The 27,402-nt window shown below is 45.0% G+C and overlaps 1 protein-coding gene across 3 annotated transcripts in view; it reads right to left on the reverse strand.

Moving 5' to 3' along the window:
• Positions 1-4,626: 4,626 nt before the first annotated feature.
• The window catches only part of LOC135546228 (numb-like protein), a 72,488-nt gene continuing 49,712 nt past the window's right edge, over positions 4,627-27,402 (reverse strand). For all 3 annotated transcript variants that reach the window (XM_064974482.1, XM_064974481.1, XM_064974483.1), the window contains exons 3-9: positions 22,795-22,869; positions 17,847-17,921; positions 14,291-14,431; positions 13,481-13,688; positions 9,288-9,551; positions 7,209-7,388; positions 4,627-6,774 (exon numbers count right to left, since the gene is read on the reverse strand). In XM_064974482.1, the coding sequence (XP_064830554.1) occupies positions 5,876-6,774; positions 7,209-7,388; positions 9,288-9,551; positions 13,481-13,688; positions 14,291-14,431; positions 17,847-17,921; positions 22,795-22,869 (1,842 nt within the window). In that variant the 3' untranslated portion in view covers positions 4,627-5,875. The remainder of the gene's footprint in view (positions 6,775-7,208; positions 7,389-9,287; positions 9,552-13,480; positions 13,689-14,290; positions 14,432-17,846; positions 17,922-22,794; positions 22,870-27,402) is intronic.

The raw sequence follows: 27,402 nt of genomic DNA on the forward strand, positions 1-27,402 counted from the left end.
TTTGACTGGTGCTGTGTGTGTGTGTGTGTGTGTGTGTGTATATGTGTGTGTGTGTGTGTGTGTGTGTGTGTGTGTGTAACATAGGTGGAGGTTCTGTTGATGGAGCGCCCTGGGCCATCGCTCTATTTCTTCCTCTGATTGGCTAGTTCCTGAAAGACCAAGGTCATGTGAAGGTGATTGATCTGTTTTTCTGTGTAGGTTTCTCTCAGGGATAACAGAGGGTGGTACATTGATCTTGATGTATGGTTCTGTTCTACTAATCCATTAGTGGCATTGTGATTAGTAGGAGGGTTCAGTGAGCAGGATGGCAGGGATCTAAGGCTGCGTTTACACAGGCAGCTGAGTTCTGATTATTTCTTTCACTAATCACATCGGATCTTTTCACATTTCACATGCCCCCAGAGCACCATCCGACCCTTAATGTATGACGTAGCACATTGCAGGTGCAGCCCACTGTGATGTGTGAGTTCTGGAGCATAATGGAGAGGTGATGGGGTCTATATTATATTATGATGGGAGAAATTAAATGTGCACACAACCAAACACACATACCGCAACTACTCCAACTACTTAATTTTATCAATGGGACTATAAGTGTGGACATAAGACAGAGTTAACCTGCTGAAGGATATGGGACAAAAGATATTCCTATTTTAGATGACGCTCTTACAATGACTAATGCAAAATGGATCAGTTGTGTAATGCGCAATAATCATTTCTCGCCACTAGGTGGAGGTACATCAACAGCAATGTCATTCTCTGCCTGCAGCCTCAAAACGCAGTGGCTGACAAAGTGACAGTGATTGGACAGTGATTTCTCGAAGTAGGCAGCCGAGCCACTATGGCCTAGATATCTACTGATATCATTGAACCCATAGTTCGTTTTGACAGCAATGGTTAACTCAATGTAATCTTGTCTGTTTTGAATGATGACTGAATGATGATGTACATGCCAATTGTTTATCCATGTTGGCTTACTGTAATACATGAATCCCATGTAGAAGCAGGCAGCATGAGATCAGGATGGCAGACTGCAGATTAAACACACTAGTGATGACCCTTACTGCATCACATAATGTACAGGAGCTTTGAACAATTGCATAACGTCTTGCATCTGTTGTGTACACAGATTTACACGGCAGTGAAGGTGGTGGGAAAATCTAAGCATTACGTTCAAATGGAGTCGAGCATCTGTTCCAACTATGGAAGTCTATTTGATCCTCAATGATGGTCATAAACAATAATCCCCTGTTGGAATAGGTTAGTTGTATGTATATTGTCAGTTCCACATACTGTGGACTACCCATTTTGGTCTATGGGTAGTCTACGTGGACATCATGTCCTCCCTAGGACACCCTAACAGCTATCAGGCTTGGTATTTATGAATGACAGCTGCTGGCAGGGGTTGGTAGGAGCTGGCAAGGGATGAAATGGCGCCAGTGTGGTTGGGCAGTGCCAAGGCTCCAGTCAGAGCTCCAGGTTTGGGCACAATGGTGGGGAAAAGAGTGGGAGGGGGTGAGGAAAAAGCACTGAGTACCCAACCAGCCAGGCCTCATAGGCAACAACATCAACCAACCTTCTAGGGGTGTGTGTGTGTGTGTGTGTGTGTGTGTGTGTGTGTGTGTGTGTGTGTGTGTGCGTGCGTGTGCAAGTTCATGTGCAAACGTGCTTGCGTTCGTTTACATGTGTGTGTGTTTTGAGGTTGCTTGGGGCCAACTGACTTCAAACCACAATTTTTACACTGAAGGATTCTTTAAGCAACATAATAAATGTTAAAATACATCATTCATATGTTCAAATGACCTTGTTGAATGACTGTACGTGTGAGAACAATGGACTCTGAACTGATCAATGTCTAAACGTATGTAATGAATCTACTTAATCACCTCCCTCACCTCAAGGACTTTAAAGGTCCCGTGCGAGCGCTTACATTTTACATCCATAGCAATTACCAACATTATTCTAACGGTGGTAAAGCAACTTTTAACAGATGTGATCTGGAAACAGACGTGCCACAGTATCCATGCACCAATCTTAAAAACACCAGAAACAATAGCAGTGAACCTATTATCTGCTCATTCCACTATCTGGTTAAGAGCTATTACACAAACACGATTACTGATTCTGATTCTTCTACTGCCATCACACACGCACTGCACTGTGTGACGCACCAGATGGAAAGCAAGATAAAAATGATTGCATAAAATTGCACTGTTTTTTTATTGTTTAGGGGTTTGTTTTAATGAATGACTTTAGGGGATTATGAACCCATCTCATTAAATGCAGGGATTCATTTTCAGACACCTGGGCCCGTAGTCATAAAGCATCTCGGGGTCGGAGTGCTGATCTAGGATGGGGTCCCCGCCTGTCTATGTAATCTGATTCATAATGATCTAAAAGGAGAAACTGAGGCTAGATCAGCACTCTTACTCTGAGACGCTTTATGAATATGGGCCCTGCAGTAGAGCATGTCCATAATAGAAACAGTGAGAAGTCTTAGATGACAGCTTCTCCTCAGGCCAGACAGACACCACTAGGATTTGGCCTACATGTGAGCACATTAGTCTGCTTTATTATTTCTAGCACCATTCTTTCCTTATGGCAGTTTCATTTACATACGCATCACGCTTTTTCTGACTACTCTGGCAGTTTTGGGGTGTTTATAAATGACCCTTTCACTGCTGTGTCCATGGCAACACATTTCCCTTGCACTGTTCTGTAGTAGTGGGGCCTGTCCTCGTTCTGTCTCTCTCTGACTGTGTCTTTGTTGTGTTTCTTGTTGTCCAGATTCTTCCTCAGCGCTGCAGTGAGCAGTTGGGGAAAGACAATGGCGAGAGAGTTACTACTAAAATGACTCAAGTGTTCAGTGGCTGTCCTCTTTTTCATGGCCCTTGGGGAAGAAAAGGGGCCTTGTCTGGTCGCATTAGCGGCCTGAGCTTTTGTCAAGACACTGGAGAAGGCTGCCCGGGCTGCTCTAGAGTCCTGTGGGCTGCTCTAGAGTCCTGTGGGCTGCTCTAGAGTCCTGTGAACAGCGGTAGAGTTGGCAAGCATAGTCAATGCGTTCAATAGGGGAGAGAATTCTTCAACGCTTTACTCCATGACTTTCAGGGCATACAGTAGGTTTGAGATTTTTTTTAAATACAGCTATGGAGATCATTTACTTCATTTAATGACTGGTGCTGTTCAACTGTTGACCATCTTTAGAAGTAGACAGTTTACGTGAGTGTTTTTTTATGCCAATGTTATATGCATCACCGTTGGCACAGGGTGCGGATACATTTGATCTATTAGTACTGGGGAAGATAAAGTTCTTATGAATTGGTGGGGATAAGACAGGTACATGACCTGCATTGGGAGAAAGGGAGGGAGAGCATGATGGAGAATGCAAAAAACACAGACACCAACACAAGTTTAATATTATATTATTTATTTATCTTTGTACAATGTAATTACAATACAAATATGTAGGTTTAAATACAAAATTCTGTAAATAAAGAATAAAAATAAACTCCACTGGTTTGTTATCACTACACTATGGTTTACAATCAAGTTTATGAGGTCATTTAGTTTCTTATTCTGAACGTCATTAACCTACATTTTAATTTAGAGGGCGTGTAAATAACGGGAATTTAACAAAATGAAAACAGCAATTTCATGAATGACTACGTTTTTTTCTCTTAAAAGGAGGGGAGAGAATAAATTTAGAAAATCGATTTGTCTAAATGAGCAAAAACATGGGCCCCTCACTGGTGATTTATATCTTTGCGAAAGTGAATGGATGTCAGCCAGTATTGTGCCGCATGTAAAAATGACAAAGCCTGATTGGCCGAGGAGTCCTAAGGAGTTAATGACCAGGAGAGCGGGATGGATGGAGCCTGTTTGTCTAGTTGTGATGTCCATTCAATAACACTGGTCCCCTGGGTCCCACTCCGTCTCACTCCCAGACACTCATGTCATCTGGGGCAGGATCGTACATAAAGCAGTATAATGACAAATAGCATAAAGCATCCCAACGAAGCACATGCGTTTGCCCCGCCTTGACCTGCCAATGGAAGTCCTGCCAAGTGGGCTAAAATTCCAATATGGGGTTGTAGCTATAGTATACTGCATATTTATTGTCTTTGTGTGTTTCGACTAAAGTCACGGAAGGAAATGCCTCTTGAGATTACGATCAAACAGTAAAGTCTTGTTTCTGCTGAGCTCATAATGCTTGGTGACTATAACTCTAACAGAAGTGCCTTTGTTTGGGAGCAGTGAAAGGAGTTTAAAGGAATGAAACAACCAGTCTGTTTAACGTACCGTTTTGCCTGTATGGTATTTGATTAATCCACCTCTTTCTTCTTTCATCTTTTCTCAGTTCACCACAGCCTTTCAATAGTCCACATCCTCAAACTCATTCTCACATGCCCTCTTTCTCTCAGTCTATCTTTCACCTTCTCCCCCCCCCCCCCGACGATCCGTGTCACTTTCATGTCCTTGTTTTCCCTCTACAAAGATGGATGCCTTCCTCTGTCTGTTTAAAGTGGTGAATGACTCATCACTTCCTCTAGCCATCTTTACTCAGCCTGGTAGACCACACACAGCAGATGCCACAACTTCTGCCCGTCACAATGGCCTCAAGATCCAGAAGCCTCTACAAACTGACTGTAGTCCCATTATGTCAGAAGTGCAGCTTGACCCAGCCCACTGGGCACACACCAATTGAATCAACGTTGTATATATGTCATTTCTAGGAAATTGCGTTGAACCATCGTGGAATAGACGTTGAATTGACATCTGTGCCTATAGGGAGGCACTACTTTTGCCCAAGGCCCTATATGGGAATAGGGTGCCATTTCAAACGCAGCCCCCAGTGACAAAAAAAACAACATCATAACTCACCCCAAACTTACCCTCTTTATCTTACGAAGTGCTCAAGCTCTCCCATCCCTAATCTCTTAAATCTTAGGCTCAACACTTTCAAATAGACTCTCGTAGTGTCGACTGACTACACTCGTACGCGGGTGACTACTACCATGTTTTAGAATATAATGCGAATCAACCAAACAACTTGGAATGTGCCGCACTATTTGGACCCTTTCCAGAATGTTCCAGGGTTCCAGTGTGTCTGCCCTGCAGGTGGAGTGGCACTGGGACAGAGGGGTGAGATCACCATGGTGATTTAGCTAACAGTGACTCATTTGGGTTGAGTCGCAAATTGACGGTTATACATGGATTGGTAATAAATAGAGGGTGAAAAAAGCATGCTATTTACACTCGTTTCCAACCTCTGGTTTCATGACTCACTCGCTCTCTTTGCTCCCTCCGCTGACACAGTTGCAGCTGATAGTTATTTTCCTCCTCTTTCCAGTTCCACACAAATAAATACAGGGAGAAACAACAATGTAAAACTATAACAGGTTAAAAGCTAAGTAAAATCATAAATATAACCATTTTGGCGATCAAACTGTCTGTCACTCTTATTGGTCGACGCCTCCTTTGGGGTCTCCACCATCGATTCGTGTCATTGGCTAGTCAACCAGGGCCTTTGCTGTGCTTGGGTACCATCAACATAATCTCTCTCAGTGTCACATCTCAGTGTAATGTGATGTATCCATATTCTCTGGCTCTTCCATAGATCCCCACGCAGAACATGACTGCTAGAAATCCCAGGGAATGCATCGCAAGGAACCCCATACACAGTCATCATGTCCCCCCTTCATTCAGACCCAATTTACATCCTGGGGTCTCAACAGAGGAGGAGAAAATCAAGAAGACGGGGAGCGACAGCATTTAGGGGCAGGGGGTAGGAGGGGGGGGAGTGGAGTGGTTCATTGTGGTTGGGTGTCTGCATCATCATAGTCTATGCAGTGGCCCGACCTGGGTTAATACAGAGTTAAAGCTCGATCTCAAAGGTCTTTTGCAAGTCATTGGAGAAAGGGTTGGGCGCCGCCTTGGGTTGCAATTTGGTCTCCAGCGCGGCCCACTTTGCCTCGAAGCGATCAACCTCCTGGGCAATGGCTGGGGGCGGGTTGGCCTGCTGTGCGCCCTCCGGTGGCCAGCAGCTGCTATTGCTGCTGGTGCCGTTCTGCATGATGGTGGCGGGGGAGGTGGGAATGCTGTGGGGGAGGCCGTTGACGGTGGGATGAGCTCCGAAGGGTGGCATAGGGAACCCGCCCGGCTGGCCGGAGAAAGAGTGGCGGTGCCCGCCAGTGAGCGTTCCCATTTTGGGCCCTGTGCACATGCCCATGGAGGGCCCACCGGTAGATCCGCCTGCCGTGCAGAAGACATTAGCCACCATCTGGGAAGGCGTGATGCCCACCACAGGCACAATGGCGTTGGAGTACGCCATGCTGTTGGCCAGGGTGGGCATGTAGGTCTGCATGGGTACAAACGCTGGCTGCAGGGGTGGCTGGTTATACAGGCTCACGGGCGCAGGAGTGGCATCAAACGCCAAGGGAAAGGGCTGCATGGAAGTGGGCAGGGAGCCAGGTACCCCTGGCATGGTTGCCCCTGGCATGGATGCCCCCATTATGGGCACACCAGACATAGGTGGGCCAGGCATAAGTGGGTGAGACATAGGTGGCACAGACATAGCTGCGTTTGACATGGGTGGCCCTGGAATGGCAGGGGTGGGCTGGATGGGTGGCGGGGGCAGGTTGGGGGTCTGTTGCTGGGCCTTGACGGCCTGGGCCACCTCCTCCAGCCAGCGCTCAGCCTCGGAGGGTGTCCTCCTGTGTCCACTGTGGACAGGGGACTGGACCGGGGGCTCCGCCTGCACCCAGGAGGACGTGGCTGTGGGAGAGAAGCAGAGAGCAACACGTCAATCACACGTTACATCAACCCTGCTGCTGGATCGCTCTACCGCTTTACCATGACAAGCACAGAGGACACACACACGTCCTATTAGGGCCGGGATTCAATGCAAGGGTTGAGCCGACATGCGCAGCGTTTACCATGAACGGGATTGCTACAAACATCAGGGAAAGGGACTTTAGCTGTATCGCCGGCTGTTTAGTGACCTACGCTATAGCACACCACAGAGATACACACAAATAACTGACACTTTTCATGCAAATCAGCCTTACAAGCATTAGAAGCAAATCGGCATTAGAAACATTACAAATACAAACACATTCCGAATGCAAAGTTGGAGTTGAGGTGTACAACACATGTTAAGCCAGACGAGAGCTCATAGAGAGAGAATGATAAGGTAGTCAATGAGTTACCTTGCAGGGGGGCGGGTGGAGGGGGGATGGCTGGGGGCACAGTGCAGGCTGGCAGGCCGTTGGGGGTGGGGTTGGAGAAGAGTTCCTCAGAGGGCCTGGTGAAAGAATGGTTGATCTGGCTGCACAGAGCGTTGATGCTGCTGTCTGCCTCGCCACACACAGACAGATCCATCTCTGGGACTACAGAGGGGGAGAAGGATTTTGAGGATAGGCTTTCCTTTGGATGATTTGATGGCAAGATTAAAGTCTTGGGACAAACATACACTTATGTAATGATATAGGATTAAAGTACATGACACCGGATGTAAACATTTCTAAGCCCTTTATTTAAATGTAATCTGTTCCCATGGTCCTATGAGGTCTTCATCATCTTTTGTACTTCAAAGTCAGAAAATAAAAGTTCCTCTGTAACACACCCAACAGGTCTGTTATTCATGCATGAGATTATCTATAGCCCAAATCCTTAGTGTAGAAAACAGAAGGAAAATCTCAACCTATAACCAGTGGATAAAAAATAGCTGATAATTTGTGTAATTCCCCTTTCAGTGACCTGTCTCTGACAGAGAGAGTGAGCGAAGCCTGTGGAGAGCAGAGAGAGTTGTGGGGCCAAACAGAACCAGAGGGGTCAATGGTGGACGTAATTCCTATGGAGCGCCCGCTGCACGGTCTCTCTGTTGGGGCCTATTCATTAGGGCACAGCATAGCATAACCTTTTGCAATGGAAAATGAAAATGGCCATTTATTATTGGACAGGTTTAAGTAGTCACTCCCTGTTTCAGACCGTTTTCTTCTGTTTGGTGCCCAATGAATGACCCTGCTTAGAATAACTACTCCAGGTGCAGATGTAGTGTCTTTCTGTCTGGAGACAGCAGTCTGAACTGCTTTGTTCCTGACAGGCCTGCCTTGTAAGGTCTCTCTTTCTGAACATTTGATTGGCCCATAGGGTTCAAAGAGGAAGGGAGAAGCTGTGGGGTTTCTCTGTGTAGTAGTGTAGTGTGTGTGTGTGTGTGTGTATGCCTGTGTGCGTGTGTGAGTGTGTACATCACTGTGTGTGCATGTGTGTGCGTCTGTCTGTGTTTGTGTGTACTACAATCCCTGGATCTATGGCTGTAGAGGGACTGGTCTAGTGGAGACTATTTATAGACACATTGTTCACTGAGAGACCTGGAGGACTACTGGGGAGGGGCGAGGCAGTGAAATGAGCTGCTACTGTGTGTGTGGGTGTGTGTACATGTGTCCTGTGCTTGCGTGTGTTCATGCTTGTGTGGCTTCTATTGCTGGCTAAGTGTGTGCGTGGGTGTGTGCGTGTCTTCTATGCATGCGTGGGATTCAAATAGTTACAGATCCTATACGAAAGAGAGAATCTCTGGACACAAAGCTAGTACTGCTACTGCTACGTACATGAATGTAAATAGATGTCAGGTACAATTGTGCTGCAACCATCAGAGGTGAAATGTGTGTTTATTAATGATTCAAAGCTGAGGTCTGCTCATTATAACTATAATCAACACGACTGAGAGGTTTAATCTACCTCACGACAGCAGGAACAAAAAGCTGTGTTGGGAATCCTAATTATTATACTTAAAAATAACCATTACATGGACTCAGCAATCAGCCACAGCAATCAGCCACAGCAATCAGCCACAGCAATCAGCCACAGCAATCAACCACAGCAATCAGCCACAGCAATCAGCCACAGCTTTAATAACACACTGATGATCAACTTCAGTGTTATAATGACCCCGATCAATGAATCTCTGGCTTCACTTGTTCCTGGTCAAATACTAATAATTATAAACACCACCATACTTTGTCATAAAGGTTCAGAGTTTTTCCTGACCCATGATCTGACTGGGAAAAAGTCCTGAATTATCCTTGGTCAGGTCATGAAGAGAGGAAAACTCCAGGCTCTGATTGACATTAGCCTTGATTTCCAGGATTCCTCCGAGTGATGAACACAACATGGAAGTGTGGCATTGTAGGACTATGTTGTCCTAGACTGGTGAGGCTAACCACTCTTTGTCTTAGATCGTAGAATGCAGAGACTTAGCTAAGCTAACAAAAAGAGGTGAGGCTAACCTGGGTTCTTGCTCTGGAAGTCGGCGGTCTTGCGCTGCAGGTTGGAAGGCAGGTCGTTGAGGCGCAGCGAGAGCTGCCTCTTGAACGGCGAGTTCTTCCCGCTGAGGGCCGGGAAGCCCCGGAAGGAGCCCTGCCGCACCAGCTGCTCAATGGGCGCGTGGCGCCGCGGGATTGCGTGCTCCACCCCCTGCCCCACAGGCGAGGCCTCGCCCTCAGGGGGTGAGGACGTGCCAGGGGGGATGGCTGGGATGGTACATGGGGGCTCTGGAGAGTACAATTTGATATGGTTAATGTTTGACTACCATGACCAGGGTTAATGTTGGACTACCATGACCTGGGTTAATGTTGGACTACCATGACCAGGGTTAATGTTGGACTATAATCACCAGGGTTAATGTTGGACTACCATGACTTGGGTTAATGTTGGACTACCATGATCAGGGTTAATGTTGGACTACCATGACCTGGGTTAATGTTGGACTACCATGACCTGGGTTAATGTTGGACTACCATGACCAGGGTTAATGTTGGACTACCATTACCTGGGTTAATGTTGGACAACCATGACCTGGGATAATGTTGGACTACCATGACCAGGGTTAACCTCTTGGAACTCTAGGGGCGCAATTTCATTTTTGGATGAAAAACGTTCCCGTTTTAAACAAGATATTTTGTCACAAAAAGATGCTCGACTATGCATATAATTGCTACTGTTCGAAAGAAAACACTCTGACGTGTCCAGAAATACAAAGATCTTCTCTGTGCGTGCCCTTTAACGTGAGCTTCAGGCAAAACCAAGATGAGATGGCATCCAGGAAATGACAAGGATTTTTGAGGCTCTGTTTGTCATGATCTCCTTATATGGCTGTGAACGCAAGAGGAATGAGTCTGCCCTTTCTGTCGTTTCCCCAAGGTGTCTGCAGCATTGTGACGTATTTGTAGGCAGATCATTGGAAGATTGACCATAAGAGACCACATTTACCACGTGTCCGCCCGGTGTCCTGCGCCGAAATTGGTGCGCAAAAGTCACCTGCCAGTATTTTTCCAAACAATACAGAGAGTAAAGCAAGCTTCCACGAACTGCATGTCAATGAAGAGATATGTGAAAAAACACCTTGAGGACTGATTCCAAACAACGTTTGCCATGTTTCGGTCGATATTATGTAGTTAATCCGGAAAAAGTTTTACGTTGTAGGTGACTGCATTTTCGGTTCGTTTCAGTAGCCAGGCGCAATGTAGAAAACGGAACGATTTCTCCTACACACAGACGCTTTCAGGAAACACTGCGCATTTGGTGTGTAACTGAGAGTCTCCTCATTGAAAACATCAGAAGCTCTTCAAAGGTAAATGATTTTATTTATTTGGTTATCTGGTTTTTGTGAAAATGTTGCGTGCTACATGTTATTCAAAATGCATTGCTAGCTTTGCATACTCTTACACAAATTAGTCAATTTCTATGGTTCAAAAGCATATTTTGAAAATCTGAGATGACAGTGTTGTTAAGAAAAGGCTAAGCTTGAGAGCAGATGCATTATTTTCATTTTATTTGCGATTTTCAGAAATCGTTAACGTTACATTATGCTAATGAGCTTCAGGCTATAACTGTATACAGGGTTTTTGTCATAGCCAAACGTGAACAAAACGGAGCGATTTGTCCTACACAAATAATATTTTTTTGAAAAACTGCACATTTGCTATGTAACTGAGAGTCTCCTCATTGAAAACATCCGAAGCTCTTCAAAGTTAATGATTTTATTTATTTGGTTATCTGGCTTTTGTGAAAATGTTGCGTGCTACATGCTACACAAAATGCTATGCTAGCTTTGCATACTCTTACACAAATTAGTCAATTTCTATGGTTCAAAAGCATATTTTGAAAATCTGAGATGACAGTGTTGTTAAGAAAAGGCTAAGCTTGAGAGCAAACGCATTATTTTAATTTTATTCGCGATTTTCAGAAATCGTTAACGTTGCGTTATGCTAATGAGCCTGAGGCTTTAGTCACGATCCCGGATCCGGGATGGGGAGTTTCAAGAGGTTAATGTTGGACTACCATGACCAGGGTTAATGTTTTACTACCATGACCTGGGTTAATGTTGGACTACCATAACCAGGGTTAATGTTGGACTACCATGACCAGGGTTAATGTTGGACTACCATGACCAGGGTTAATGTTGGACTACCATGACCAGGGTTAATGTTGGACTACCATGACCAGGGTTAATGTTGGACTACCATGACCAGGGTTAATGTTGGACTAAAATGACCAGGGTTAATGTTGGACTAACATGACCAGGGTTAATGTTGGACTACCATGACCAGGGTTAATGTTGGACTACCATGACCTGGGTTAATGTTGGACTACCATGACCTGGGTTAATGTTGGACTACCATGACCAGGGTTAATGTTGGACTACCATGACCTGGGTTAATGTTGGACTATAATGACCAGGGTTAATGTTGGACTACAATAACCAGGGTTAATGTTGGACCATAATGACCAGGGTTAATGTTGGACTACCATGACCTGGGTTAATGTTGGACTATAATGACCAGGGTTAATGTTGGACTACAATAACCAGGGTTAATGTTGGACCATAATAACCAGGATTAATGTTGGACCATAATGACCAGGGTTAATGTTGGACTATAATGACCAGGGTTAATGTTGGACTATAATGACCAGGGTTAATGTTGGACTACGATAACCAGGGTTAATGTTGGACCATAATAACCAGGATTAATGTTGGACCATAATGACCAGGGTTAATGTTGGACTACCATGACCTGGGTTAATGTTGGACTACCATGACCTGGGTTAATGTTGGACTATAATGACCTCTTACATCTATGGGGGCGCTATTTCATTTTTGGATGAAAAACGTTCCCGTTTTAAACAAGATATTTTGTCACAAAAAGATGCTCGACTATGCATATAATTGATACCATTCGAAAGAAAACACTCTGACGTGTCCAGAAATACCAAGATATTCTCTGTGCGTGCCCTAGAACGTGAGCTTCAGGCAAAACCAAGATGAGATGGCATCCAGGAAATGACAAGGATTTTTGAGGCTCTGTTTTCCATTGTCTCCTTATATGGCTGTGAATGCGAGAGGAATGAGCCTGCCCTTTCTGTCGTTTCCCCAAGGTGTCTGCAGCATTGTGACGTATTTTAGGCAGATCATTGGAAGATTGACCATAAGAGACCACATTTACCAGGTGTCCGCCCGGTGTCCTGCGCCGAAATTGGTGCGCAAAAGTCACCTGCCAGTATTTTTCCATGCGATACAGAGAGGAAAGCAAGCTTCCACGAACTGCATATCAATGAAGAGATATGTGAAAAAACACCTTGAGGATTGATTCCAAACAACGTTTGCCATGTTTCGGTCGATATTATGTAGTTAATCCGGAAAAAGTTTTACGTTGTAGGTGACTGAATTTTCGGTTCGTTTCGGTAGCCAGACGCAATGTAGAAAACGGAACGATTTCTCCTACACACAGACGCTTTCAGGAAAAACTGCGCATTTGGTATGTAACTGAGAGTCTCCTCATTGAAAACATCAGAAGCTCTTCAAAGGTAAATGATTTTATTTATTTGGTTATCTGGTTTTTGTGAAAATGTTGCGTGCTAAATGCTACTCAAAATGCTATGCTAGCTTTGCATACTCTTACACAAATTAGTCAATTTCTATGGTTCAAAAGCATATTTTGAAAATCTGAGATGACAGTGTTGTTAAGAAAAGGCTAAGCTTGAGAGCAGACACATTATTTTCATTTTATTTGCGATTTTCAGAAATCGTTAACGTTGCGTTATGCTAATGAGCCTGAGGCTTTAGTCACAAACCCGGATCCGGGATGGGGAGTTTCAAGAAGTTAATGTTGGACTACAATAACCAGGGTTAATGTTGGACCATAATGACCAGGGTTAATGTTGGACTACAACTAGTAACCACTACAGCCAATAACACTGATAAAGGTTACTAGCTGCCAACATACAGTATATGTGTTATTACACTTCAGAGTGATTGAGGTGAACAACAACGACGATCCACAGTGAGTGAATCCTCCTGTTAGCTCTATAACACAGGCCGCATTTGACTTTCCAGTAACTTTCCAGTGATACATTAGAATGTGAGTGACAGATGTTTCTGTCTGTGTGTCTGTGCTGCTCTTCATCTCCTGATGAGACATACCTTTCTTCTTGTCCTGCAGCTGCTTCATGATGTCCTCGCGCTCGCCACCCTGCTGGCTGGACGACGTCACGCGGAACGAGCCCTCGCGCACGAAGGAGGTGCGGCTGGCGTCGAACGAGGCTGTGACGCCGCACTCCTTCTCGCGCCGCTGCTTCCTCTCCAGACAGGCGGCGAAGGCACAGCCCACGGCGTGGCTCATACGCTCGCCCTGGTGACCACAACACACCCGGTCAACACCCCTCCTCAACACCCTTTTGGTGTGTCTGTGTACGTGGGTGCATGCATGTTTGCGTGTCTCTAAAACTCTGTTATGTGTGAATGGGTACTAAATACAAAAAAATACACAATTGACAAGTCTGAACATAGCCTGAAGCCAGTCAATTTCCCTACTAGAAAATGCTTTATCAAACCAGAACCATGTCTGTGAGGAATGACTTGGCACTCCGTTTTCATTCCATTATGCTATAAAAGTGGTTATCACCCTGGAGGAAATGTGACTCAGAGTGCCAGGAGGTCACAGTCAATAGCGCTCCAAGAAGCAATTGAGATAGAGATAACCCGAGAGTAATCCTAATCTCTGGGCGAGCGATGCGGGGATTGGATTAATCTAGTCACTGGGCCCTCTCTCTCTCTCACACACACACACACACACACACACACACACACACACACACACACACACACACACACACACACACACACACACACACACACACACACACACACACACACACACACACACACACACACACACACACACACACACACACACACACACACACACACACACACACACACACACACACACACCGAGTCCTTCAGGGCCATGAAGCAGTGGCAGATCCAGCGGCGCGTGGTGCCGTCACGGCAGATGTAGGAGAAAGCCTTGTCATAATTGCGGTCGGGCGCGCAGAAGGACACCTTCTCAATGGTCTGGTCTACGATGAGGTCCTAAAGACAAAGAGATGACGTGTTAGAGAAGGCTGACTTGACCACGTCAGAAATGAAACATATCACACATAACATGGTAGCCTATAGAGAATGCATGTGATTAAAACACTCCTACTGAAATGTAATTATTTGGCGAGGAAAGATAATCTCCCGAGAACTAAATCTTACTAAATCTTGTTTACAGCTCTACAAAACATATTCTAAAACATGGAGAACTACTTTTTCTCTTGTTCCAGAATCTGTATCAAGCTCGTTCAGGAGTCTTGGCTAGTGACTGTAGGGAACTATAGGGTGAGGAAGGGGCCCCTTCCCCCCCCCCGCCCCTGACACCCTTTGAGTCAGAGTGGAAAACAAGAGATGAAAGGTAAATGGGGCTCATACACTCATTCAGGGACTTCCTTCCACTCTTCTATCGGGGAATAGGAAGAGGGGAATGAATGAAGTGGGCAAGGAATAAATAACAGTATTTTAATTCAGAGCCAATTAGTAGATGAAGAGAGGCTGGTGGGGGAAGTGAACGTCTGGTTGTGTGTGTGTGTGTGTGTGTGTGTGTGTGTGTGTGTGTGTGTGTGTGTGTGTGTGTATCCGTGCATGCTGGGTTGCCTAGAGGTGGATGGAGGTGTGGGTTTGTGGGGGGTGGAGGATCACTCAGAGGCATGCCACTGAAAAACTGGAAGGGGACACAGTGCTGAGTCATGTCACATGGGTCAGATACGGAGGTGGAGGGAAAGGGGGCTTTCTTCTCTGTGACGGCGGTGTTCTTTGACATTGACTTTGAGAGGACCAGGAGATGAGATTACAAGAAAGTGGGGAGGTGGAGAGATGATGGGGGGGGGTCCATTTGTCATCTGCCACAGGAAACAAAAAAGACTGCTTAGTGGGACTGTTTCTCCCCCCTCCTTCTTTTCTCTGGCCTGAAAAAACAGGGCCATGAAAGGTGGGTAATTGCACTCGCAATAGGGGCTCCTGGCGGCCAGACAGTCCTGTCCTGAGGTGTGTGCGTGTGTTTCTGTGTGTGTTTGTCAAATAAAAGTAAAACACTATGTGTGTGTGTACTGTCACCCTCCCCTACCCAAAGCCCCCTTTGACATCCATCAGTAACACATGTCAAGTGTGAAAACTCAGCAGTCCGGCCTAAAGTAAGTCTAGAGGATAAACACAGTCATCGGGACAGGCACGCGTTGCAGCCCTTTTGCACTGAGCCTGAAGGGTGACATCATGAATCTCAGGCCAGACTGAGAATGGCAGGTGACCTGGGAAAGGGCTGGGGGGTGGGTAAGGAGAGGCGGGAGAGCAGCAGCCGAAGGCGGGAGAAGGTGGAGGGTAGAGGGGGAGTGACTGACAGCTTCTCGCCTGCTGAGCACTTTTCTCTCTTTGTCTTTACAACATACTTTTCCTAATACAGACGTAGGATCTTAATTTGAGGCAGTTTGCTACAGCAGAATAGTTATCCTGCAGCAACAGGAAATTGTAATTATAATTAATGGAAATGTTTGTAGGGATTGATAGAATTTTTGTAAGGGAACATCAAGTCTGACATTTTAAAGCGGAAATTACAAACTTTTTTAAACCTCAAATATACTGCAAAGTTCTGTACACTTGCTCTGTCATACGAACTCTGGACTTACAGAGCTAGAGACCACGAGCAGGGGTATGTTTCTACAGTGCCTTGCGAAAGTATTCGGCCCCCTTGAACTTTGCGACCTTTTGCCACATTTCAGGCTTCAAACATAAAAATATAAAACTGTATTTTTTTGTGAAGAATCAACAACAAGTGGGACACAATCATGAAGTGGAACGACATTTATTGGATATTTCAAACCTTTTTAACAAATCAAAAACGGAAAAATTGGGCGTGCAAAATTATTCAGCCCCTTTACTTTCAGTGCAGCAAACTCTCTCCAGAAGTTCAGTGAGGATCTCTGAATGATCCAATGTTGACCTAAATGACTAATGATGATAAATACAATCCACCTGTGTGTAATCAAGTCTCCGTATAAATGCACCTGCACTGTGATAGTCTCAGAGGTCCGTTAAAAGCGCAGAGCATCATGAAGAACAAGGAACACACCAGGCAGGTCCGAGATATTGTTGTGAAGAAGTTTAAAGCCGGATTTGGATACAAAAAGATTTCCCATGCTTTAAACATCCCAAGGAGCACTGTGCAAGCGATAATATTGAAATGGAAGGAGTATCAGACCACTGCAAATCTACCAAGACCTGGCCGTCCCTCTAAACTTTCAGCTCATACAAGGAGAAGACTGATCAGAGATGCAGTCAAGAGGCCCATGATCACTCTGGATGAACTGCAGAGATCTACAGCTGAGGTGGGAGACTCTGTCCATAGGACAACAATCAGTCGTATATTGCACAAATCTGGCCTTTATGGAAGAGTGGCAAGAAGAAAGCCATTTCTTAAAGATATCCATAAAAAGTGTTGTTTAAAGTTTGCCACAAGCCACCTGGGAGACACACCAAATATGTGGAAGAAGGTGCTCTGGTCAGATGAAACCAAAATTGAACTTTTTGGCAACAATGCAAAACGTTATGTTTGGCGTAAAAGCAACACAGCTCATCAACCTGAACACACAATCCCCACTGTCAAACATGGTGGTGGCAGCATCATGGTTTGGGCCTGCTTTTCTTCAGCAGGGACAGGGAAGATGGTTAAAATTGATGGGAAGATGGATGGAGCCAAATACAGGACCATTCTGGAAGAAAACCTGATGGAGTCTGCAAAAGACCTGAGACTGGGACGGAGATTTGTCTTCCAACAAGACAATGATCCAAAACATAAAGCAAAATCTACAATGGAATGGTTCAAAAATAAACATATCCAGGTGTTAGAATGGCCAAGTCAAAGTCCAGACCTGAATCCAATCGAGAATCTGTGGAAAGAACTGAAAACTGCTGTTCACAAATGCTCTCCATCCAACCTCACTGAGCTCGAGCTGTTTTGCAAGGAGGAATGGGAAAAAATTTCAGTCTCTCGATGTGCAAAACTGATAGAGACATACCCCAAGCGACTTACAGCTGTAATCGCAGCAAAAGGTGGCGCTACAAAGTATTAACTTAAGGGGGCTGAATAATTTTGCACGCCCAATTTTTCAGTTTTTGATTTGTTAAAAAAGTTTGAAATATCCAATAAATGTCTTTCCACTTCATGATTGTGTCCCACTTGTTGTTGATTCTTCACAAAAAAATACACTTTTATATCTTTATGTTTGAAGCCTGAAATGTGGCAAAAGGTCGCAAAGTTCAAGGGGGCCGAATTCTTTCGCAAGGCACTGTATGGTTGTGGGCTACTGTTTCATGTTTAGCCACTGTTGACCTGGATCTGGAAGCAGACTGTGTGTTTTTGTATGTATGATTAGCACACAGGTTTCTGCTGTAACAGCCCTGCAGACACACTTACCTTGGTTTTGTCATCCACCACTCTGAGACCGTCTGCGGACACCCACAGAACTGCTTTCACTGTCTTCTTGCCACTCTGTGGAGAGACAGAGAAAGAGAGAGAGAGAAGGAGAAAGAGGGTGAGAGAGAGAGTTTCCTGTAGTATTATAAAAGCAAACTTCCTTAATAAGCACAATGTCTTGAGTAAAAACCAACTTGGATTTATACCAAAACATTGCATGACTGATCATATTTCCACCCATTCAAGACTGCTCCACAAAGTTCATGAAAGTGGTGTAGGGGGTAAAAGATATGACACAACTAAATCTGACTGGCAATACGTGCAGCATCAAAATTAGCAAGAAAACAAGAGAATTCTTTAACCATGGGCGAGGCCTTTGCCAGGGTTGCAATCTCAGCCCTGCGTTCTTCAATATTTACATCAAAGAATTGGCCACTATTCTAGACAAATCCTCAGCTCCTGGTCTAATTCTCCACAATTCAGAGGTTAAATGCCTGCTCTTCGCAGATGACCTGTGCCTGCTGTCACCCACAGCACATGGCCTACAGCGGAGCCTGGACCTGTTAGAGCAGTACTGCCAGACGTGGGCCCTGGCAGTAAACCCCAAAAAGATTAAAATACTGGTTTTCCAGAGAAGATCCAGATCTCAGGGAATTAGACCAAAGTTCTCAATTGGTACAAAATACAGAGTACTGCACACACTACAATTACTTAGGTTTAAAATAAGCTCAACTGGACACCTAAATGAGGCAGTGAATGAACTGAGAGAGAAAGGCAGGGCATTATATGCCATTAAAAAAACAAATTGAAATTTAAATACCTATTCAAATTTGGCTAAAACAATTTGACTGTGTCATTGAACCAATTGCAATTTATGGCAGCGAGGTGTGGGGTCCACAAGATTTCATCCAATGGGACAAACACCCCATTGAAACCCTGCATGCTGAGTTCTGATTCTCCTACATGTCCAGAATTAGGCTAATATCCACTAATAATTCAATAAAATAAATAAAAAAGTGCGATTAAGTTTTAGAAACATCTAAAATACAGCGACCCCCCTTTCATATCATTACCAAGCTCTTCAATGCCAAGAGCTGAGAAGAAAAAAAGTCCCCTCATTCAGCCGGTTCACAGACCTGTTCTACTAACACACTGGAGCCTCAGGACCCTCAACCAGCCGGTCCTGGGGCTGAGTTCACAGACCTGTCCTACTAACACACTGGAGCCTCAGGACCCTCAACCAGCCGGTCCTGGGGCTGAGTTCACAGACCTGTTCTACTAACACACTGGAGCCTCAGGACCCTCAATCAGCCGGTCCTGGGGCTGAGTTCACAGACCTGTCCTACTAACACACTGGAGCCTCAGGACCCTCAATCAGCCGGTCCTGGGGCTGAGTTCACAGACCTGTCCTACTAACACACTGGAGCCTCAGGACCCTCAACCAGCCGGTCCTGGGGCTGAGTTCACAGACCTGTTCTACTAACACACTGGAGCCTCAGGACCCTCAACCAGCCGGTCCTGGGGCTGAGTTCACAGACCTGTTCTACTAACACACTGGAGCCTCAGGACCCTCAACCAGCCGGTCCTGGGGCTGAGTTCACAGACCTGTTCTACTAACACACTGGAGCCTCAGGATCCTCAACCAGCCGGTCCTGGGGCTGAGTTCACAGACCTGTTCTACTAACACACTGGAGCCTCAGGATCCTCAACCAGCCGGTCCTGGAGCTGAGTACACAGACCTGTTCTACTAACACACTGGAGCCTCAGGATCCTCAACCAGCCGGTCCTGGGGCTGAGTTCACAGACCTGTCCTACTAACACACTGGAGCCTCAGGACCCTCAACCAGCCGGTCCTGGGGCTGAGTTCACAGACCTGTTCTACTAACACACTGGAGCCTCAGGACCCTCAACCAGCCGGTCCTGGGGCTGAGTTCACAGACCTGTTCTACTAACACACTGGAGCCTCAGGATCCTCAACCAGCCGGTCCTGGGGCTGAGTTCACAGACCTGTTCTACTAACACACTGGAGCCTCAGGATCCTCAACCAGCCGGTCCTGGAGCTGAGTACACAGACCTGTTCTACTAACACACTGGAGCCTCAGGATCCTCAACCAGCCGGTGCTGGGGCTGAGTTCACAGACCTGTCCTACTAACACACTGGAGCCTCAGGACCAGAACATTCAATGAATCAAAATAAATCAAATTACAACACAGTCTAAACAAAACTACATGACCTATTGGGAAACACAGCACAAAGCAAAATGCAGTGCTATCTGGCCCTAAATCGACAGTACACCGTGGCTAACTATTTGGTCATGGTTACTGATCAAAACCTTGACAAAATACAGGCTCAGCGATCACTGCCTTGCCATTGAGAAGAGTAGACAGGAAAACCTGGCTCCCTGTAGAGGAAAGGCTGTGCAGCCACTGCACCACAGCAGAACCCGAGACAGAGCTGCATTTCCTGACAAAACATAAAAATATAAAACAATGAGTCATTTCCACAAATTTGAAACTCTTATTCAAGGTTTCAAAGACCTCTGATGAAAATAGGCTACCTGTCAAGTTGGGGGAGGACGCAGAGAGCTGTGGGTTGGCAGTGCACTACGCTGCTGCCTGCCATAAGATGAGGGACAGTGTCTGACAGACCAACCAACCTGCACATGTCCACTATGCCATTGTTGTTACTTATTGTTCCATTGACAATCTTGATTATTTTAATTTTAATTAGGTTAATATTGTAAATGAATCACTTAATTTCCAATGTAAGATTTGGCAATGTGTACACTGTTACGTCATACCAATAAAGCAATTTGAACTGAATTGAATTGAGAGGGAGAGAGAGAGAGAGAGAGAGAGAGAGAGAGAGAGAGACAGACAGACAGACAGACAGACAGACCCTGCTGCAACACTAGGGACAATGGCAGCACCAAGGGGCTTCCAGTCACACCACAGAGCCATTCTATCACTCTGGCCTGGCATCCACAGTTGTGAACTTATGTGACTGATGCTGCAGGGCTGGTGCAGTCAGATCACCAGAGGCCTAAAACATGTGGCTGTATAGTAGATCTAAGAGTTTTCATTGTCCTCAAGTGGCAATAGTGGAATGCATGTCCCAGTTGTTCTGTTTCTCTATAGGAAGCAGTAGATAAAGAGAAATAGAGGAGGGTATCCTACTGAGGTGAGCCAGCTGGCTGTCTCTCTTCACAAGCCTCTCTATCTATTCAGCAGGGGGCACCAGAACAAGGCCAGGTTAAAAATACCATCAATATGAGAGGGTAGCTGGGAGAGCAGTGCTCCTGCACTCCAACTGAGGGGTGTGTGTGCGTGTGCATGTGTGCGTGTGTGTGTGTGTGTACGTGCGTGCTGTGTGTGCGAGAGAGAGGGAGAGAGACGAGGGAAAGACGAGGGAGAGAGAGAGTGAGAGAAAGAGAGAGAGAGAGAGAGAGAGAGAGAGACGAGGGAGACTGAGTGCTGCAGGAAATGACTTTGAAAAAAAAAGCGTGGCAAACCGATAAAGCGTCAGTATTTTGCATAATCCTAAAGAGAAAGAGCGAGGGGAGAGTAAAGGAGAGGGGAAGGAAGAGAGTTGAGGCAGTGAGAGAGATGAACCAGAGGAGAGGAGTAGGAAGATGTAAAAGGTAAGGTAACGCGATGGATAGAAGGTAGGGGGAGAGAAAGAGGAGAGCCTCTGTGAGAAGCTAAGAGTTCCTCCCTGACTACCAGCCAAAGGACAGACATTACAGACAATCACTATACTGCAGAATGAAGAGAGAGAGAGAGAGAGAGAGAGAGGGAGGGAGGGGAATAAGTGTACGGACAGGTAAAAGAAAGTGACCAAGGAAACGACAGGGGGTGCAGCAGACTTCCTGATGAAGGGAAAAAGGCTAAAGGATCGAAGAAACACACACACTCTTGAATGCGGACACACACACACACACACACACACACACACACACACACACACACACACACACACACACACACACACACTACCCTGCTGAGCAGTGGACAAAGCCCATGGAAGACGATGGGGGAAAAAGGAGTCAGGCTGGGAAAACAAACAAGACAGTGAAACACCGGAGCCGTCTCCAGGCTTCTCCAGGGTCTAGGCCTGCTGTCCCGACTCCTTCCTCACAGACAGAGCCCAGAGGGCAGGAGAGCCTGGGAGCTGACAGGGGGGTGTCACCTCCTTCTTGACCCCACTCTGACTGCATGCCACCCTATGCCCAAGACCCTGTCTAGTATACCAGGCTTCTCAGCAGCACTGGCCCGGGCAGCAGCACGTGCTATGGTGGCTTTTTCACTCTTTGCAGCTTGTGCTTGTGTGACCCGGCCTGTTCTGTGTCACACTGTTCGCACGGCCTGGGCGAGCCTGCCTTCCCAGGGGGCCAAGCGGAAGGCGGCTGTTCTAAAGCTGTGGTACGGAGATGGTCAGGTCTGAGTAGCTGAGCTCATTACTGATTCGAAGGAGGGCTCAGCTCCGACAGGAGAAGAAGCAAGGGGCTTAGATTAGGAATTTACTGCAGATGCTTGGGGTGGGATTGGGCTGAGCTTCAAGACAAAATAGAGGTAGAGGGCTGAAGAGGAGAGGAGATATGGATCTGGAGATAAGAGGTAAATAAGGGAACAGGGGGAATTGGAAGGGGGAAATGAAAAAGTAGACAAAATCTCAAGACAGGGAGCAAGAGACAGCAGTGGTATCAGTGTGTGTGTGTGTGTGTGTGTGTGTGTGTGTGTGTGTGTGAGCGTGTGTGAGCGTGTGTGAGCGTGAGTGCTTGCGTGCATGTGTCTGTTGGACTACTGTGTAAGGTGCAGGATATCTTATAGTGAGTTGATAACTCCACCAGGATAAGAATACCAGCCTTTTACAACAAAACATGGCAGCTTACATAAACATACATAAAAGAGAGGTATCAGCGGGGGGTTAGAGTGGAGGGATACTTACAATTTTGAGCTTTTTCACAGCCTCCTCGCACACATGCATCCCTCTGGATTCCTCCACCTCCACCAGACCCAGGTACTACAGATAGAGAGAGAGAATGAGAGATACATTAGAACTCAGAGATGCAAAGGCTGTTATGAAGATTTTTACAAACTGCATGAACACACAAATATGCCCAAGTACCCTATGCAATGTAGTTAATCTCCTCTGCATTCACATGATCACAAAACAGTGTAAGCCAATCCATTTCAAAGTGAGCCACCAGACTGTGTCAGCTGCTAATAATGAGGATGAATGAGGGAGGATAGAGTCCTTTTACAGGATTAGATTTCCAGTCCCCCAGAGTTCCCTGTGGTGCGTCGGAGGACCTTGGAGAGACAATTAGGTTGCCAGAATGTTTTTTTTGTCAAATATAAACTCATTCCTCTGAGCCAAGCCAGCAGAGTGGAAAACATACCGAAAAGGTGCCTCAAATAGATTCTATACTATTTTTCCGCAGAGGCCTTTTGAAAGCATGAGTCACTTTATTTACCCCATTTAGAGTTATGTGTGGCTTAGTGAGTGTGTGACAGAGAAAAGGAGAGAGAGAGAGAGAGAGAGAGAGAGAGAGAGAGAGAAAGAGTGTGGGGGGGGTTAAGAAAAAGAGGCAATGTTCCATCAAAAAGATTTCATTAACTGAGCAAATTTCAGGTCTTCTGAGCGCAAACTTTAACAGTTGTGAAAATCCTGTGCACGATTACTGTGAACACTGAGGCTGTACTCCCTTTAAATTAGTTTTAACAGTGATCAAGTGGCTATTGTGGCTATTTGATCATAACGTTGGCCTAAGAAAATGGCCAAACATCAAAACAATGGAGAAAATGTCCTTCAGACAAGTAGGTAACTGAAACTGTTGTTGAAACTGAAACTAAATGTTTAATGCAAGAAACCACTTTACAAAATATAAAATGCATCATCATTCCCATACCATTATTACAGATAATTAGACAAATGATGCTACCCTCTGCCTATTGGCTACTTACTTTAATTCAAGCCTGTCTCAAAATACAATACTGCCCCTTTAAGATAAAAAAAAAGCTCTTTACCTGACTTGCTTTTCAAAGATGTTTAGAAATGCACACCTTTCGTGCTCTTGTAGGAAGCATTGCTGACTACAAATTATCTATATCTGGGCTATTAACTCACTAACTAGGAAAGGACATTAACAAAATGTGCACACGTGGCTACATGTAGCCCTCGCTTTCATCTCAAAACAAGTGTATCTACTCATGGCTGCTCATGCTGTAAAAACAGTCCAGTTCAAGGTGAATGGCACAGATCCATATATGGCAATGGTCTATTTGTATATAGGCATACTGCAGCTCTGATTGGTTATGCTGCACCAGTCTGTGTAGAGTATGTGCTTGTCAATGCAATAGAATCCTACTCCAATGCAATAGAATCCTACTCCAATGCAATCTGCCTACAACAAAATCTTTTGTATAGTTAGTTTTGCATACTGTCTTGCATAGTTAATTTTGTTTCTGTGTGTGGCATTGAAAGTGGCTAATAGTGTGTTGATTCCATCACAATTCCCACAGGAAAGGGACGTGCTGAGTGAAGTTAAATCTCGTGCTACTCCATGCTCGCTGATATTTCTTCCGTGTAACCTGGGGAACTCTGTGCCCATGTGCAGTTTAGAGGGAACATTGGAGAGAAAGAAAGAGAGGGAGAAAAAGAGAGACAGAGAGAGAGAGAGAGAGAGAGATGCCGATACCCGCTAATTATCCAAATCCAGAAAAGAGACGTTAAATTCTACAACCACCTAAAAGGAAGCGATTCCCAAACCTTCCACAACAAAGCCATCACCTACAGAGAGATGAACCTGGGGAAGAGACCCCTAAGCAATCTGGTCCTGGGGCTCTGTTCACAAACACAAACAGACCCCACAGAGCCCCAAGACAGCAACACAATTAGACCCAACCAAATCATGAGAAAACAAAAAGATAATTACTTGGCACATTGGAAAGAATGAACAAAAAAACAGAGCAAACTAGAATGCTATTTGGCCCTAAATAGAGAATATACAGTGGCAGAATACCTGACCACTGTGACTGACCCAAACTTAAGGAAAGCTTTGACTATGTACAGACTCAGTGAGCATAGCCTTGCTATTGAGAAAGGCCACCGTAGGCAGACCTGGCTCTCAAGAGAAGACAGGCTATGTGCACACTGCCCACAAAATGAGTTGGAAACTGAGCTGCCCTTCCTAACCTCCTGCCAAATGTATAACCATATTAGAGACACATAATTCCCTCAGATTACAAAGATCCACAAAGAATTTGAAAACAAAACCGATTTTGATAAAGTCCCATATCTACTGGGTGAAATACCAGTGTGCCATCACAGCAGAAACATTTGTGGCCTGTTGCCACAAGAAAATGGCAACCAGTGAAGAACAAACACCATTGAAAATACAACCCATATTTATGTTTATTTATTTTCCCTTTTGTACTTTAACCATTTGCACATCGTTACAACACTGTATATAGGCATAATATGACATTTGTAATGTCTTTATTCTTTTGGAACTTCTGTGACTATAATGTTTACTGTTCATTTGTATTGTTTATTTCACTTTTGTATATTATCTACTTCACTTGCTTTGGCAATGTTAACATGTGTTTCCCATGCCAATAAAGCCCCTTGAATTTAATTTAATTAAGAGAGAAAGACCTTGTGTAGCCTTTGGCCTGCCTCCAAACACTACTGCTAGGTGCTCCAAACAACTGCTACTATGCTCTTGTAGCAAGACGGCACCGAAAGACACGCTCGCCTTGTTACTAGCTCTATAAGCATTTCGCTGCACCTGTTTTAACACCTGGAAATATGTGTAAGCGACCAATAAACGTAAGATTTTTATAGACCTTTTCAACAGCTTTTTGACAAGGACCCCAAAGAACTTGCGGTGCGTTTGTAAACAACAGCTGTTCGGTTGCGTCTGTAAGCAAGCTATGCTAGCTAACTTAGTCTCGTTCAGGGGTAGATCACTAGCTACCAGTAGCTCACAGCCCAGCTATGAGTAGCTTGCCAAGCAATTATGAAAGTACATGCATTTTTTTATTTGTTCCATTACAAACAGTCATAAACATAAAACTCCCAGCTATTATCCAATCAAACCCACATTTACATTATCCCACCCCAGGTTTGCCATTATTGGCTTAAAAAGCCAAACATAAAATAATATCTGCCAATTAACATCCAGCGATATTGCCAGACTGTCTGTTTTGTGTGAGCGTTTGTTTATCACTCCATGAAGCCAGATAGCGATGCTAATGATAACTGTTTTGTGGGTAGAAAGACTTTTCCCAATAACCTCAATTAAATGCTAACTACAAAGTAAGCTTGCCTCACATAACTATATCATGATTCGTTGTATCAATTGGGTGGTCATTGTTTTTTTTTACCTCCGACCATGACATGTGCTGCAGCAGTAGGCCGAACCAACATAAACGTTGCTAGACCGACACCAAAGACAGTACAATATGAAGATAAGCTAAATCTGCTTCTCCGACAAGACTCCCCGAACACACTTGTAGGTGATGTCATGACAACATTGGGTAGCTAAGCTCATGCGTAGAAACACGTAATCGGTTCTGACCATCATCGCACGCCGAACTGCACATGTGCAGGCCATCAAATTAAAGGCACTATTTCGATGTAAAGTCGTTTTTTGACCAAAATGAAAACGTGTCAGTTCGTCTCTCACGAGGTTGGTGTTATAACATGTTCAACTACTTAAGACATTGGGTCGAATCTAGGACGTGCCTTTAGATTTCAAGACAATTAACAACTAAGGAAGAGTTTTTCACTTCTATCATTTACGTCTCAAACCCCAAACCCTGGCCTGGTCTGTTTGGTCTATTTCACAAGTGTTCCCGCAAGTCTTGCGATGTTGCGCCTCTGTGTTTAGAAACCCTGTGCCAACACATCTAAAAATCTAATCTCCTGATGTGATTTACGCATTGACATGGACTCAGAAGATCCATTTTCGTTTGTTTCTCTATGAATAATTAAACTGTTGAAAGGAACAAAAATAAAAACAATTCTAAACCAGGTAAAATAAAACAGCGAAAATAGAATTTGGGGAAAAAAACAAAATATAATTTCATGGGGCCTGTCATGCCAGATACTGTTTATTAACCATTATTTTACCAGTTATAATGTCATCTCTTGTACACCAAGGATCCGGGGATGAGTTGCAGGGTAAAGTAAAAGAGAAGAATGTGCCTATTTAAAAGCTATGAAAAATGAGTAGCTAGCTTCATTTTTTTAAAGTATCTCTCATGCAGGAAAAAGGTTGGAGACCCCTGGTCTAGTTTCTCAAGGTTAAAGTTAGAATTACCATAGTATTTGCAGGTGGGAAGGTCCTGACGACCAGGGTTTAATATATATTTTTTAAATTAATGTTTATAGATTTCCCAAAGAAGCATCGCAGCGGGCCCACATATGCTGAGCACTTGTTGGCTGCTTTTCCTTCACTCTGCGGTCCAACTCATCCCAAACCATTTCAATTGGGTTGAGCTTGGGTGATAGTGGAGGCCAGGTCATCTGATACAGCACTCCATCACT

Source organism: Oncorhynchus masou, chromosome 9 (genome assembly GCF_036934945.1).
Source record: "Oncorhynchus masou masou isolate Uvic2021 chromosome 9, UVic_Omas_1.1, whole genome shotgun sequence".
Taxonomy (NCBI): domain Eukaryota; kingdom Metazoa; phylum Chordata; class Actinopteri; order Salmoniformes; family Salmonidae; genus Oncorhynchus; species Oncorhynchus masou.